The 16,726-nt window shown below is 46.8% G+C and overlaps 1 protein-coding gene and 1 non-coding gene across 4 annotated transcripts in view; one reads left to right on the top strand and one right to left on the bottom strand.

The window, feature by feature from the left end:
• LOC128053894 (protein GOLM2) overlaps window positions 1-5,364 on the bottom strand; it is an 87,962-nt gene extending 82,598 nt beyond the window's left edge. For all 3 annotated transcript variants that reach the window (XM_052646379.1, XM_052646380.1, XM_052646378.1), the window contains exon 1: window positions 5,038-5,364. In XM_052646379.1, the coding sequence (XP_052502339.1) occupies window positions 5,038-5,364 (327 nt within the window). The remainder of the gene's footprint in view (window positions 1-5,037) is intronic.
• Window positions 5,365-12,231: 6,867 nt separating this feature from the next.
• On the top strand, window positions 12,232-12,335 carry LOC128054882 (U6 spliceosomal RNA). Its single transcript, XR_008200031.1, has one exon. It is a non-coding gene; the product is annotated as a U6 spliceosomal RNA (small nuclear RNA).
• Window positions 12,336-16,726: the final 4,391 nt, after the last annotated feature.

Genomic DNA, 16,726 nt, shown 5'->3' with positions numbered 1-16,726 from the left:
CTCTCACATCCATACATGACTACTGGAAAAACCATAGCTTTGACTAGATGGACCTTTGTCAGCAAAGTGATGCCTCTGCTTTTTAATATGCTGTTGACGTTTCTCATAGCTTTTCTTCCAAGGAGCAAGCGTCTTTTAATTTCATGGCTGCAGTCTCTGTCTGCAGTGATTTTGGAGCCCAAGAAAATAAAGTCTGTCACTGTTTCCACTGTTTCCCCATCTATTTCCCATGAAGTGATGGGACCTGATGCCATGATTTTTTAATGCATCAGTAGGGGTTGATTAGTTATGACAAATGTGCCATTTAATAACAGGAAAAACTAGGTGTGGGGCATGAAGAAACTGTCTGTACTATCTTTGCAATAATCCCATAGATCTTAAATGTTTTAAAAAAAGGGTAACTTGAACAATCAATAACCTCAGATACATAGATGACACCACCCTTATGGCAGAAAGCAAAGAACTAAAGAGCTTCTTGATGAAAGTGAAAGAGGAGAGTGAAGAAAATGGCTTAAAGCCCATCACTTCATGGCAAATAGATGGGGAAATAATGGAAACAGTGAGAGACTTTATTTTGGGGGGCTCCAAAATCACTGCAGATGGTGACTGCAGCCATGAAATTAAAAGACACTTGCTCCTTGGAAGAAAAGCTATGAGAAACCTAAACAGCATATTAAAAAGCAGAGACATTACTTTCCCAACAAAGGTCCATCTAGTCAAAGCTATGGTTTTTCCAGTAGTCATGTATGGATGTGAGAGTTGGACTATAAAGAAAGCTGAGCGCCGAAGAATTGATGCTTTTGAACTGTGGAGTTGGAGAAGACTCTTGAGAGTCCCTTGGACTGCAAGGGGATCCAACCAGTCCATCCTAAAGGAGATCAATCCTGAATATTCATTGGAAGGACTGATGTTGAAGCTGAAACTCCAATACCTTGGCCACCTGATTTGAAGAACCAACTCATTTGGAAAAGACCTTGATGCTGGGAAAGATTGAAGGCAGGAGGAGAAGGGGATGACAGAGGCTGAGATGGTTGGATGGCATCACCAGTTGGATGGACATGAGTTTGAGTAAGCTCCAGGAGTTGGTGATGGACAGGGAGGCCTGGCGTGCTGCAGTGCATGGGGTCGCAGGGAGTTGAACACGACTGAGCGACTGAACTGAACTGAACTTGAGAAAGGGCTGCCTTACCAAACTCCCTACACACATATCAATACCTAAGGCAGCTATCTTATCAGGGCAAAGGGAGTTTGGCTGGGAACATCTATGGAGTGGGCAAGGGTATACAGGGAGGCGATGCCACCTAAGGACCCCGATCTCCAAAAGACTGTGAAGCAAGTACCGACTGAGTCAGGCCTCCAAACACCACTACTGATCTTAAGACAAAGTCCCTTGAGGAACCTCAAACCACATGCAGATTTGAGGCCACTGCCCACACCGCCCTGGGGATACAGAAGATTCTACCTACATCTCAGACACGGCTGTGACGATGAGCATCTTAACAGTCAGGATGCCTTAGTTAGGCCGTAACTAAGGGACTCTCAGCGAGGCGGGCTTACACAATAGGGATTCTAACCTCACCTACTTTCGGCTGTGCTGGGCCTTCAGTGCCGCTCTGGCTCTTCTCTAGTTGCGGCCGGCGGGGGCTACTTTCCCGCTGCAGCCCGCGGGCTTCTCCCTGTGCCGGCCTCTCCTGCTGCAGAGCGCAGGCGCCGGGTGCGCCCAGAGGTCTTGGCAGCCGCAGCCCGTGGTCTCGGGAGCTGCCCCTCCTGAGCTCCAGAAGACAGGCTCAGTGGTTGTGGCTGCACGGGCTTAGTTTCTCCAAAGCATGTGGGGTGTTCCCAGGTCATGGACTGAACCCCCTGTCTCCTGCATTGGCAGGCACACTGTCTACCCCTGAGGCACCAGGGAGGCAGGCAAGCCCCAGGAATGTTTCTTTATTTCACATAACAACTGCCAATATACTATTGTAACACTCCATTCTGCCAACTTCAGGGCCTCAGCCATTTCTTAGCTAACTTTTCGGGCGCTCTGGCTACCCTGATTCCAGGTATCATGTAGTAAAGCAATGACATCTGGCAGAAGAGACCGACCGCTTCTTCAAGTGTGACTCTCTGAAGAGTACTGCTCAGGTACTTTGTAGAATGTCCCTGAATGTGAGTTCGTCCGATGCTTTCTAATAATTAGACTGGAGATTTTTGATTTGGGGGAAGAGTATCACTGAGGTGCAAGACTCTTAAGGAGCAAAGAAGCTTCCCCTCAAAATTCACTAGCCAGCCCCTTCCTAAACTAAGCGCTGGGAATAACGAAATTACCATAATCAGTTCGGACCAATCAGGACACAATCCTGAGTCATCACGAAGGATGTATACCAAGCCAAGGGGCACAAATGACCCCTGAAGGGGCCAGCGCCAGTGTGTGCTACAGGTGAGACGTGAGAGGCAGAGAGAGCCTTTACTCTAAAGAGACTCCACTAACGTGAGTAAACATTAACACAAGTCCAGTTTAAAAAGGAAGACACTCTTCATTGCCAGTTTACTTGTTTCTCCAACATTATCACCATCCGGAAGGACTTTAGATCATTTACACACGATAAATCTCTCTTCTCAGCTCTCGAGGGAGTAGCAGGAATAAAGGAAACACCTCTAAAGACAGGTTCCATCCACAGCTCATCTAGATCCCTAGGGCAACATTTCCCAAACCAGTGTGCTTTGCTCCCTTCTTCTGTACCACGGAAACAAGTAGGCCATAAAAATAGTAATCTGTGATCAAATTAACTGATAGAGACTAAGGCAAACAAAATTAAACAGGCTTCTTTACTAACACATCTCTCAGAGCCTTTCAGTTCAGTCCAGTTCAGTCGCTCAGTCGTGTCCGACTCTTTGCGACCCCATGAATCGCAGCACGCCAGGCCTCCCTGTCCATCACCATCTCCCGGAGTCAGAGCCTTTATATGCTAGCAAGATTGTAAATTTGAAGAGGAGGATATACTACTTACACTGTTTAACATTTTCCTCCAAAAAAGGTTTTCGTTTTTTGTCCTGACCGTCTATGAGCAATTTCTAGGACAGTATTCTGTTTAACACCACCTTGAGAAACACTGCTGTAAGGGGAAAACAAAGACTCAAGAATACAGTTTCTTATTATTAGACAGTTGTGGTGGGGGGAGGAATCAGCAAAAAATAAGTATGCTGAAGAAGGTAGGAAGCAAATTCAGAAAATTCAGTGATAAAGAAGCGAGAAAGCGGATAGTTCCCAAAATGTTAGAGACAGTCATTATTGAGAAATTAAACAGAATGAGAATAAAAATGCTTTTTGATTTGACCAGGAAGACTGCCATTTGTAACCTTCAAGAAAATAGCTTCAGAAAAGAGGAGGCAAGAAGGACGGTATACAGAATGAAAAAATATTAGGACGGGGATGGAAAAAGAAACGCATGAAGCATTTACAGACCACCAGTAACGAGAGTTTGGCAGCGAAAGTAAAAACAAAGACATTGGTTGATTGGGAGAATGGAGTATATGGAAGAATACAAAAATTTTAGAACAGCTAACACCTACATATGGTTGAAGATGAAAGTGAAAACCTACGGAAAGAAACTGATAATCACAGTCCAGTACACGGAAGAAATGGAATCCAGAGTATAAATCACTAGAAAAGACTTATCTTTCTTTCCAGATTGTAGAGAATTTGAATCGTAATGCCTAACCATTCAAGTCTGAAGATCTCCTTTTAATACTCCAAAATTTCATGGATATCTGTTTATTCCACCCCAGAGAACTTTTCAGTCTGGAGAGTTCAGCATGTAGTGTAAGTTCCCTGATCTCTTGCTCCTCTCAGAAGCTATGCTATGGTGAAGGGCAGGCTACTGAAAAGCACTTAGCTCAATGCTTTTGTGCCTCAACCCTCATGAAATAGGAAACAAAGCAGTGGTTGGTGCCAATAAGGAAACTGGGAGCTCAGGAGATTTTAACTTATAACGATTAACGATAAATAATTGACATACAAAATAAACTTATAACAGGAACACACGCCGACACACAAATCACTGTGGAGATGACCAAAAGAGGCTCCAGAAAGAAAGGGATCTATTACACTCATCCCATCCAGAAGTTTCCACAGGTCTGGTATATCAACAAAAACTGCATAGGTCATAAGTCAATAATATAGTTCCCAATATGCTGGTGAGAACAAAGACCACTCAGCATCGGTCTAGTTACAGTCTAGCTTTAAACTTTCACTATTTAAACTTAGTATGACTTTCCAACACTAACCCTAAAAGATAAGCATACAAAGCTGTATTTTTATTTCCTTTCAAGATCAATTAGGACAATGACATGAGATGCTGTTGCTTAGAATGTTATTTTTAGAGTCTATCTTTTGGGTTACTTTCACTAACAATTCAAGCTGAGTACATAATTTTGGATTGTCTTTGTCCAAGTCACACAAATGCGGCTCATATATGGCTCCACAGCCCACCTATAAAAATATTTTGATCACAACAAAAGGCAGTAATTCTGATGCTTTAACTCCTTAATACTTAGCCCTATAGAGATTTAAGAGAAGTTAGACTGCTTAAAAAATATATGGTGATCGCCGTTAAGTAGATGCGTTGGAGGAGGCCACACTCTTTAAATAAAGAAATTAATAATGATCCGTGAGCATGGAATAAAGAATAGGGCAACAGCACTCACACCAAACCCGGCAGCCTCCAGCCCTGTGCATCCGTAGACGCAAGGCGGCCGGCCACATGCACCGGCCAGATCCTCACGACTGCCAGCTCAGCAGCCCGGCTCGGGGAAGAGGCGGCATCCACGGAGAGGCCACCCTCGAGAACCAAACACAGTTTCGTCTGGCAGGGACCGGAAAACGTGGCCGTGGCGAACCAGTTACAGTCTGACAGAAACAGGGCTGCCAGCGGCAAGGGGGGCCTCCACGGCCGCGACTCGGGAAGGCAGAGGCAGCCACGGCCGCGCAAGCACCCCCGCCACGGAGCTGAAGGCAACTACGGGGGCTGGCGGAGGCGGCCTCGTGCTTACCTTGTCATCCTCGCATCTCTTCCCCAGGCCCTCCCGGGCCTGCAGCCGGCTGCTAAGGCGGCCGTAATCGGCCTCCTTCTGGTCAATCTGTTTCTTGTGCGAGTCCACCAAGAGCAGGAGGTCCGAATTGCGCTTCTCCAGGCGCCCGCGGGCCACCTCGGTGCGCTGGACCTGGCCCTGCAGCTCCGCCACCTCCTCCTGCAGCAGGACGTGGCGTGAGGAGATGCTCCAGTAATTGAAGGCGAGCACCGCGATCACCACCAGCAGGACCGCCAGAACCAGGGAGGGCAGGCGGCCGGCCCGCCGGTTCGCCCCGAAGCCCACCATGGGGCCGAAGCAGGCCGCGCCCGGGAGCCTCGGCGCCGACACCTGCGGGCAGAAGCTCAGGCCGCGGCTGAGGAGCTGCCCCGGGGACGCGGCCCCAGGGCCGGCCGACGCGCCCGCCCGCGAGCCGGAGAAGGGGGCGGGGCCGCCAGCCGCAGGCCCCTCCCCGCCCCCCCCCTCAAAGGCGGCCGCGGCGCGTTCCCTCGGCTTTCCTCCAGACCCTGCACCGCCGGGGCGGAACCCGGAGAACCCGGCGCCCGCACCGCAGGCCGGACGCCTCAGGGTTAGGAGGCGGGGAAAGAAGCCGGAAGGGGTGGGCTTAACTCTGGCCCCGCCCATCGCTGGTCCGGGTCTCCAAGGGAGCCATTTCCTAGTTTCCGTCGACGCCTCCTCTTCTCGCGAGAAACTGGGCGTCTCTCGCTGCTCGCAGTCTTGTCTCGCGAGGGTTATGGCCGTGGAAGTGCGTGGTCGTTTGGGCTGTGTGGGCGAGCTTTTGGACTTGAACCGGAATCCCCTCGGCTTTTACCGGGTCGGTACCCTTGACCCACGGTCGAGGCCCTCCGAGTTTTTGCTTTTGAGGACGTCTGAGGCTGCGACCGCTGTGTAGGGAAAACTGAGGGGAGCTGCGGGCAGAAGGGGCGACAAGAAGGATCTTGTACTTGCTTCAGTAGATTTTCTCGCTCGTGCCGACGTTGTGAGGAGAAAACAACCACCAAAAGAAAACGACCATGAAATAGCAGTGTCCCCAGTCTTACGGAGATAAGAAGAGCTAGAACTAACCTTCATGACTGAAAGGGGTGGTGCCAGCCTGGTTTCCAAGGTTACTGCTTTCGCACTGAGGGAAAGAACTTCAGAAAGGGTGAGCTTTTAGAAACTGTTCGTCAAGTCGCTGCTGCTTTTGCCTCGAGCTAGGCTTCCAAGTAGAAAGTCCAGAAGCTGCTGGCAATGAATAATAACTCTTGCTGTTACTGATAGCAAGCACATTCTAGGAGAGAAATAATAGCTCTCTCACAAATTGTTTCTGCATGCTTTGTTGTCGTTTAGTCGCCAATTCATGTCCCATTCTTTGGGACCCCATGGACTGTAGCCCTCCAGGCTCCTCTGTCCATGGAATTTTCCAGGCAAGAATATTGGGAGTGGATTGCCATCTCGTTCTGCAGGGAACCTTCCTGACCCAGGGATTGAACCAGTATCCCCTGCCTTGGCAGACAGACGCTTTACCATTTGAGTCACAAGGGAAACCCTTTTCTGTGTTATCCTCTCAGCAGCACAGTTTTAGGGATGAGGAATCGAAACCACAAAGATGTCCCAGAAACTTTCTCCAAGTCCCGTGCCTTGAGCCAGAATTAGGCTTGAATAAGGATCATTGGTGTCTAATATCACTGCTCTTTCCTTTATAATAGGCTTCCAGGCTAACTGTTGCTGTATGTTCAGCATTAATTAAAGTGATGCAGAACAAGCCCCTACTTTTTGTTTTTTCCTGCATATTTATGCATGAAAGTTTTAAGTTATTGGCTCTAACCTGTTTAAGGAGAAGGTGGTGCTGATTTATTTTTTTCAGACCTCAGGATGCTTCCCTGGTGACTCAGAGGTTAAAGAATTTGCCTCTAATGCGGGAGACCTGGGTTCGATCCCTGGGTTGGGAAGATCCCCTGGGGAAGGAAATGGCAACCCACTCCAGTATTCTTGCCTGAAGAATCCCATGGACAGAGAAGCCTGGTGGGCTACAGTCCATGGGGTCGCAGAGAGTCAGACACAACTGAGCGACTTCACTTTCACTTTCAGGATCCAGAACATACATGAGCATGCCGCTACTGCTGCTAAGTCGCTTCAGTCGTGTCCGACTCTGTGCGACCCCATACACGGCAGCCCACCAGGCTCCCCCGTCCCCGGGGTTCTCCAGGCAAGAACACTGGAGTGGGTTGCCATTTCCTTCTCCAATGCATGAAAGTGAAAAGTGAAAGTGAAGTCGCTCAGTCGTGTCCGACTCTTAGCGACCCCATGGACTGCAGCCCACCAGGCTCCTCCACCCATGGGATTTTCCAGGCAAGAGTACTAGAGTAGGGGTGCCATTGCCTTCTCTGATACAGGAGCATTAAACCGCCCATAGCAAAAATTTTGGTATTTTCATTGAGATCAGAGTGGTATGATTCTGAGACGGGAAGACTTATCATAGAATTATTCTGTGCTTTCTATCCATTTAAACAATAAAGTTACCTGCCTAATAGTTCTAGAGTAGACTGGAAAAACTTTTGAACCATCAGAGAGTGATGATTTCTCTCCCAGTTCAGTTCAGTTGCTCAGTCGTGTCCGACTCTTTGTGACCCCATGAATCGCAGCACACCAGGCCTCCCTGTCCGTCACCATCTCCCGGAGTTCACTCAGACTCACGTCCATCAAGTCCGTGATGCCATCCAGCCATCTCATCCTCGGTCATCCCCTTCTCCTCCTGCCCCCAATCCCTCCCAGCATCAGAGTCTTTTCCAATGAGTCAACTCTTCGCATGAGGTGGCCAAAGGACTGGAGCTTCAGCTTTAGCATCATTCCTTCCAAAGAACACCCAGGGTTGATCTCCTTCAGAATGGACTGGTTGGATCTCCCTGCAGTCCAAGGGACTCTCAAGAGTCTTCTCCAACACCACAGTCCAGAAGCGTCAGTTCTTCGGCGCTCAGCCTTCTTCACAGTCCAACTCTCACATCCATACATGACCACAGGAAAAACCATAGCCTTGACCAGACGGACCTTTGTTGGCAAAGTAATGTCTCTGCTTTTGAATATGCTATCTAGGTTGGTCATAACTTTCCTTCCAAGGAGTAAGCGTCTTTTAATTTCATGGCTGCAGTCACCATCTGCAGTGATTTTGGAGCCCCCCAAAATAAAGTCTGACACTGTTCCCACTGTTTCCCCATCTATTTCCCATGAAGTGATGGGACCGGATGACATGATCTTCGTTTTCTGAATGTTGAGCTTTAAGCCAACTTTTTCACTCTCCTCTTTCACTTTCATCAAGAGGCTCTTTAGCTCCTGTTCACTTTCTGCCATAAGGGTGGTGTCATCTGCATATCTGAGGTGATTGATATTTCTCCTGGCAATCATGATTCCAACTTGTGCTTCTTCCAGTCCAGTGTTTCTCATGATGTACTCTGCATAGACGTTAAATAAGCAGAGTAACAATATACAGCCTTGACGTACTCCTTTTCCTACTTGGAACCAGTCTGTTGTTCCATGTCCAGTTCTAACTGTTGCTTCCTGACCTGCATACAGATTTCTCAAGAGGCAGGTCAGGTGGTCTGGTATTCCCATCTCTTTCCGAATTTTCCACAGTTTATTGTGATCCACACAGTCAAAGGCTTTGGCATAGTCAAGAAAGCAGAAATAGATGTTTTTCTGGAACTCTCTTGCTTTTTCCATGATCCAGAGGATGTTGGCAATTTGATCTCTGGTTCCTCTGCCTTTTCTAAAACCAGCTTGAACATCAGGGAGTTCACGGTTCACGTATTGCTGAAGCCTGGCTTGGAGAATTTTGAGCATTAGTTTACTAGCATGTGAGATGAGTGCAATTGTGCGGTAGTTTGAGCATTCTTTGGCATTGCCTTTCTTTGGAATTGGAATGAAAACTGACCTTTTCCAGTCCTGTGGCCACTGCTGAGTTTTCCAAATTTGCTGGCATATTGAGCGCAGCACTTTCACAGCATCACCTTTCAGGATTTGAAAGAGCTCAACTGGAATTCTATCACCTCCACTAGCTTTGTTCGTAGTGATGCTTTCTAAGGCCCACTTGACTTCACATTCCAAGATGTCTGGCTCTAGATTAGTGATCACATCATCATGATTATCTGGGTCGTGAAGATCTTTTTTGTACAGTTCTTCCGTGTATTCTTGCCACTCTCCCAGAGATACAAAAACTAAAAACACCAAAATTATTAATATTTATTTCACATCAAGCTTGAGTCCTTTGCTCTGGTTTCATAAGATCCAAGAAAGGATAACCTCAAAGGACAACCATACTTTGGCAAAAAAAAAAGCAAGACAAAAATGGGAAATCCGAGCATTCTGTGAGGAGCGTTGGACCTGAGACGGGTCTGTTTATTCAGTCCCGGTTCTTTCTCACTACTTGCGACTCACCAGGGAGAAATATGAGTGGGCAAGTGGCATCAACATTGGGACCTACAGATCAAGATTCCTCCCAGCTGGATGAACCTGTGGTTCAGCCCAGTGTTGAGCAACCTGAACAAGAGGAACCACCAGCTGAGATTCAGGATATCACACCTAGAAAGGAGGAGGTCCATGGAGAGGATCCAGTGAATCGTGATGAAGAGGAGGAGAAGGATGCCTCTGAAGATTCTGGCCTGGAAGCTGATCTCCAGGAATTGTCTGTGGCAAAGACTGGGGGTGAAGGTGGAGGTGGTCCTGATGTCAGGGAGGAGTTTGCATCAAATATAGAGCCTGTTGAAATGCCAGAAGCAGGTGAAGGGCAACCATTTGCTTGAAAGAAGATAAACTGAAACCATCTATGCTGTTTTTCTGTTGTGTATTTGACTGTTAAAGTTCTGTCAATAAAGTTTCGTTTTCTACTGGCAAAAAAAAAAAGGGAAATCCTTGATTATAATGGATTCACCTATCCTTTCCTCAATTGCGTATTGGCCTTGCTTTGCTTAGCCTAGCAATTGAAAATTAAAATGTAAAGTGATGTTAACTGCTTAAGATGTTACTCTTTCTTTATAGAAAGTGTTTTCATTTTTATATGAGATTCTGGCATGTAAAAGAATTTACTACTTTCACATTCACATATATTTTTTCATCAGGTGCTTAACTCTTTTCTAGATGTGGAAGTAACTTGCCCAGAGTCTTACATCTAGTAAGTGGCAGGGCTGAAGCTGGAAAACCAATCCTCTTTCCACCCATTCCCCAGGGAAAAAAACTTTTCTTTAATAATCTGCTTTGATGGTTACCTCTTCAAGCTCTTCTCCCTATTAAAGAGCCCAAACCAGATGTCATCAAGACAGTGTATAAGTGTATTGAGTGCTTTCCAGGTGGCTCAGTGATAGAAATCCTTGTACATTGCAGGAGATCAAGGTTGGATCCCTGGGTCAGGCAGATGCCCTGAAGAAGAAAATGGTAACCGAGTCCGATATTCTTGCCTGGAGAATTACATGGACAGAGGAGCCTGGCAGGCTACAGTCTATGGGGTTGCAAACAAATACATGTGACAAAGTGGCTCTTGCTATGGGAATCGCTTGGCTCCCAGGAGGAAGGAAGGCTGTTTCATGTTCCCTCTTTTGCCTTGTCTCACGGCCAAGCCATTCATCTTCAAAAGCAGGAGCTTCCCTGAAACTAGAGCTCTCAGGTCAGTCGTTACGTTTCTCCAAATAAGCTCATGAAGTTAGTCCTGTAAAGGCTTCTGTGTACTTTTGGGATCCTCTAGGTAGTCTCGGCCACAACTGGGACTGTTTGAAATTCTACCGAGACTGAGGCAAGCCCTCCTAGAAGGGTGCCCTGATTTCCAGCCTTTGGGGAGCCCCAGATACAGGGGCACAGTAAGAGGACAGGAGGCAGCTGAAGTTTTCACACCCAAATCTGCACCCTTCGGACACAAGTCTGGCACGTCTTGCAGAGCACCACATGGGGCACTTCCGCCCATTTCTCTCGCTTTCTACAAAACTGGTCTAGTTGTAAAACAGTGTCATAACTAAGGCCCTTCAATCAGCCAGTGTCCCCCATCTTTCAAAGGATACTGTGGCCATTCAGTGTCACAGAAGATCAGGCGTGTCTTTTTAAATTCTGGGGATCAGAATTGTCCCAGTTTTTTAAAATACATTTTAAAGGAGTGGTTCTAGAACTGTTAGCTCCCGTCTGTGAGAGAAAGAAAAGTGGCACCCACAGCCATGGCTTCTGTCCACCGCAGCGTCCCTCCCTGCTCTAGATGGGGATGTAGACAGACTCTCCTCCGAAGCGTTCCTTCCCTGGTCGGACTTAGTCTGTCCCTTACCAACGCAGGTGCCGTACTCGTCCCTCCCGGCTCTACCACCGAGGCGGGGTGGCGATGCACCAGGGTAGACCTGGTACCATCCCAGGCTGATTTCTAGTTCCTTAGCACAGAGACCTTTGTTCGATTTGTCCTTTTCTCTGATGCCGCCCGGGGCGGAGCAGAGGAGCTTTCCTGTGCCACGCTAGGGCTTCTAGGGGAAGCGCCCATCTTACGTGTGCCTGCGCACACTCCTGAGTACAGGCCTGACTGCAGGAGCAGTGGTGAGTCATAAAGGGGCCAGCTGCAACCAAGGTGTCCCTTCTGAGCGTCACCACGCCAGTATAAGCCATCGCAAAAGAGACGGTGAGGGGCTGGCCAGTGAGGAGGAAAGCGGCTCTGTCCTGAAGTTACTAGGGCCAGTCCTCGCAGTTCACTCCCACAGGTTCCACAGAAAGAACATCTGAGGAGCGCGGACAACAGCCGCTGCGGAGCCTCCTCTGGTCCACTGAGAGCCAGTGTTAGCAAAGGGAGAAGCCTGCTGTGCTTCCCGGGCAAGCATTAACCTGAGAGCCTCTCTTTGAGCTAGAGCTCCATCTAGCTTCCGACTCCTAGCAAGGCTCTGTACTTCCTGACTACCAGTCCAAGTTTGGGACCTAAGTACCAGTACACAGTAACAGCACAGACCACAAGTCCCTTGGAAGCCTCTGATGTGACAGTTTAGGTTAGTAGTTCTGAGTCTTTTAGGAAAAGAAAACAAGAAAAAGTATAAGGAAGCAAAAACAAGCGTATCAACAGGGTAATCATAAGGTTTCTCTCCTAGGGTCACGTGCAAGTTAAATGAGTTACTGCATCCGTGCTTAGAACAGGCACTTAGCACATATTCAATAAATGCAGCCACTACTGTGATCACTTTGGCAACACACAGACTAGAACTGGAGCAATGCAGAGATTAGCCTGGCCTCTGTGCAAGAATGACATGGAAATTCATGAACCATTCCGTCATTTTTTGTAGAGACACGGATGGACCTAGAGACAGACTGAAGTAAGAAACAGGAAAACAAATACCATACATTAATGCATCTATGAGGAAGCTAGAAAAATGGTATAGATGATCTTATTTGCAAAGCAGAAGTAGAGACACAGACAGAGAGAACAAATGTATGGATCTCACAAGGGAAAGGAGGGGTGGGAGCAATCAGGAGACCGGGGTTGGCATACGTACATTATTCACAGTAGAGCGCAGGGAGCTCTACTTGATACTCTGGTGACTTAAAAGCAAGGGAAGTCAAAAAAGGGGATGTATGTATGTGTGTAGCTAGTTAACTGCTGTACAGTAGAAACTAACAGCCTTGTGGAGCAACTATAGCCGAAGAACAACTGATAAGAACGATGTCGCCACTGCTGCCGCTATCGCTGTAGCGGTAGTTTTCAGTTTGTGGCAGAAATGGATCTATTTGTTCACTGACGTTTGTCTATATACTGAATAAATAATTTCTGCATAATCTCGCCACCTTTTTTTAAAAGTCTGAGGTGCTATGGTGATGAATAAAATAGAAACTTACTTAGGGTCAGGATGGGACACACATGCACCCACGGCGGATTCATGTGAGTGCATGGCAGAAACCACCACAATATTGCAAAGTAATTAGCCTCCAATTAGAATTTTCTAAAAACTTATGAAAATTACTAGTGATTTATAACCTTTTCCACTATATATTTTCTTAATCAGTGAACACTAAACATACAGTTACTGTCACATGAGTATAAACTATCTGTACAGATTCTGACATGATGAAAGATGTTCTTAGAGTTAAACTATTGGTAAACTTAAACCTAAAGGGCAGTGGTTTTAGTAAGACTGCAGCCCAGCGTCTACCAGCCTTTCCAGCCCCATTTTGTCCCTGTATCCTATGCCCTAGCTCTAAGGGTGCCCTTTGTTTCAGGCTCTATCATGTTTCTGACCCTTTGTTTGACCATTTCCTACTGGAATGCTTCCCCAACTTACTCTCTTTTTTCATTACCATTTATTGATAAACTTCTCCATTATTAATAATAGTAATACAAATCTCTCAGACACCCATATGATCATAATCACATTATTACTATAATTGTTGATTGAGAAAATACTCACTTGAAAATTTTATTATGAAGTGAGTAATCTAAATGAAAATAATTTTTTATTGAAGTATAGTTGATTCATAACATTGCGTTAGTTTAAGGTATTTCAAATCCTGAAAGATGATGCTGTGAAAGTGCTGCACTCAATATGCCAGCAAATTTGGAAAACTCAGCAGTGGCCACAGGACTGGAAAAGGTCAGTTTTCATTCCAATCCCAAGGAAAGGCAATGCCAAAGAATGCTCAAACTACCGCACAATTGCACTCATCTCACACGCTAGTAAACTAATGCTTAAAATTCTCCAAGCCAGGCTTCAGCAATACGTGAACTGTGAACTTCCAGATGTTCAAGCTGGTTTTAGAAAAGACAGAGGAACCAGAGATCAAATTGCCAACATCTGCTGGATCATCAAAAAAGCAAGACATTTCCAGAAAAACATCTATTTCTGCTTTATTGACTATGCCAAAGCCTTTGACTGGGTAGATCACAATAAACTGTGGAAAATTCGGAAAGAGATGGGAATACCAGACCACCTGACCTGCCTCTTGAGAAATCTGTATGCAGATCAGGAAGCAACAGTTAGAACTGGACATGGAACAACAGACTGGTTCCAAGTAGGAAAAGGAGTACGTCAAGGCTGTATATTGTCACCCTGCTTATTTAACTTCTATGCAGAGTACATCATGAGAAACACTGGACTGGAAGAAACACAAGCTGGAATCAAGATTGCCAGGAGAAATATCAATCACCTCAGATATGCAGATAACACCACCCTTATGGCAGAAAGTGAAGAGGAACTAAAAAGCCTCTTGATGAAAGTGAAAGTGGAGAGTGAAAAAGTTGGCTTAAAGCTCAGCATTCAGAAAACTAAGATCATGGCATCTGGTCCCATCACTCCATGGGAAATAGATGGGGAAACAGTGGAAACAGTGTCAGACTTTATTTTTGGGGGCTCCAAAATCACTGCAGGTGGTGACTGCAGCCATGAAATTAAAAGACGCTTACTCCTTGGAAGAAAAGTTATGACCAACCTAGACAGCATATTGAAAAGCAGAGACATTACTTTGCCAACAAAGGTCTGTCTAGTCAAGGCTATGGTTTTTCCAGTGGTCATGTATGGATGTGAGAGTTGGACTATGAAGAAAGCTGAGTGCAGAAGAATTGATGCTTTTGAACTGTGGTGTTGGAGAAGACTCTTGAGAGTCCTTTGGACTACAAGGAGATCCAACCAGTCCATCCTAAAGTAGACCAGTCCTGGATGTTCATTGGAAGGACTGATGCTGAAGCTCAAACTCCAGTCCTTTGGCCACCTCATGTGAAGAGTTGACTCACTGGAAAAGACCCTGATGCTGGGAGGGATTGGAGGCAGGAGGAGAAGGGGACGACAGAGGATGAGATGGGTGGATGGCATCACTGACTCGATGGACGTGAGTTTGAGTGAACTCCGGGAGTTGGTGATGGACAGGGAGGCCTGGCGTGCTGCGATTCATGGGGTCACAAAGAGTCGGACACTACTGAGCAACTGAACTGAACTGAAGGTATACAGCAACGTGATTCAGTTATATGTATTTTTCAGATTATGTTATAGGTTATTACAAGATATTGAATGTAATTCCCTGTGTTATACAGTAAATCCTTGTTGCTTATCTATTTGATGTATAGAAGTTTGTATCAATTAATCCCATGCTCCTAATTTGTTTCTCCTTCCCTCTCCCTTTGGTAACCGTAGTTTGCTTTCTGTGTCTATGAGTCTGTTTGTTATGTATATAGATTCATTTGTATTATTTTTTAGACTCCATGTATAAATGATATCACATAGCATTTGTCTGACTTACTTCACTATAATATTCCCTAGCTCCATCCATGTTTCTGCAAATGGCAATATTTCATTTTTTATGCTGAGTAATATTCCATTGTATATATGCACATATATGCATACCAGGGGCTTCCCAGGTGGCGCTAATAGTAAAGAACTCACTTGCCAATGCAGGAGACATAAGAGACACGGGTTTGATCCCCAGGTTTGGAAGATCCCCTGGAAGAGGGCATGGCAACCCACTCCAGTATTTTCGCCTGGAGAACGTCATGGACAGAGGAGCCTGGCGGGCTCCAGTCCATGGGGTTACAAAGAATCGGACATGACTTACCTAGTGCCTGGAACAGCGGCCAGGGTGTGCAGTGTCCACTTGTCCCCCGCTCGCTTTGGCCCCACAGCAGCAGAGGGCCACCATTGGCCTGGCATGCGTGCTAAGTCATTTCTGACTCTTTGCAACCCCATGGACTGTAGCCCTCTAGGCTCCTCTGTCCATGGGATTCTCCAGGAAAGAATACTGGAGTGGGTCACCATGCTCTCCTTCAGGGAATCCTGACCCAGGGATCGAACCCACGCCTCCTGTGTCTCCTGCAATGGCAGGCGGGTTCTTTACCACTAGCGCCATGTGGGAGGCCCAGCAGAACTTGTCAAAGCCCAGAGCAAGGGACCTGGGCGGAAGTACCACACTAGCTGGCTGGATCCTTGGGTTTGCTGAGAAAAGGTGAGAATGCAGTCTATTCCTTTTTGTAGAGCCTTTATAGTTCCACTTTTAGTTGAAGCATAGCACACACAGGAAAATGCACCTACGTGTACAGCTTAATGAACTTTCATAAGATGAACAGACCCATGGAACCAGCATCCTGGTCAAGACACAGAGTATTACCAGCATCCCAGAACCTCCCCCGCCATGCCCCTTCCAGTCATCCCCCTCCACGGCCCCCAGGAGAGTCACCAGTTCCGTGACTTCTAAACCCACAGATGACTTTTGCCTGTTCTTCATGTGTGTTCACCATGTGGATCATACAGTCTGTGTCTTTTAAGGCTGCGTGCCTTTGCTCACCAGCAGCGGGCTCATTCTCACTGAGATGTGGCACACTGCTTATTCAGTCGCTCAGGCGTGTCCGACCCTCTGCGACCCCATGGACTGCAGCACACCCGGCCTCCCTGTCCATCACCAACTCCCGGGGTTCACTCAAACTCATGTCCATCAAGTCGATGATGCCATCCAACCATCTCATCCTCTGTCGTCCCCTTCTCCTCCTGCCTCCAATCCCTCCCAGCATCAGGGTCTTTTCCAATGAGTCAGCTCTTCACATGAGGTGGCCAAAGGACTGGAGTTTCAGCCTCAGCATCAGTCCTTCCAAAGAACACCCAAGACTGGTCTACTTTAGGATGGACTGGTTGGATCTCCTTGTAGTCCAAAGGACTCTCAAGAGTCTTCTCCAACACCACAGTTCAAAAGCATC

The sequence above is a fragment of the Budorcas taxicolor genome, chromosome 10 (assembly GCF_023091745.1).
Source record: "Budorcas taxicolor isolate Tak-1 chromosome 10, Takin1.1, whole genome shotgun sequence".
NCBI classification, from domain to species: Eukaryota; Metazoa; Chordata; class Mammalia; order Artiodactyla; family Bovidae; genus Budorcas; species Budorcas taxicolor.
The sequence above is the reverse complement of the archived record's forward strand: the minus strand, read 5'-3'. Positions and strand labels throughout refer to the sequence as shown.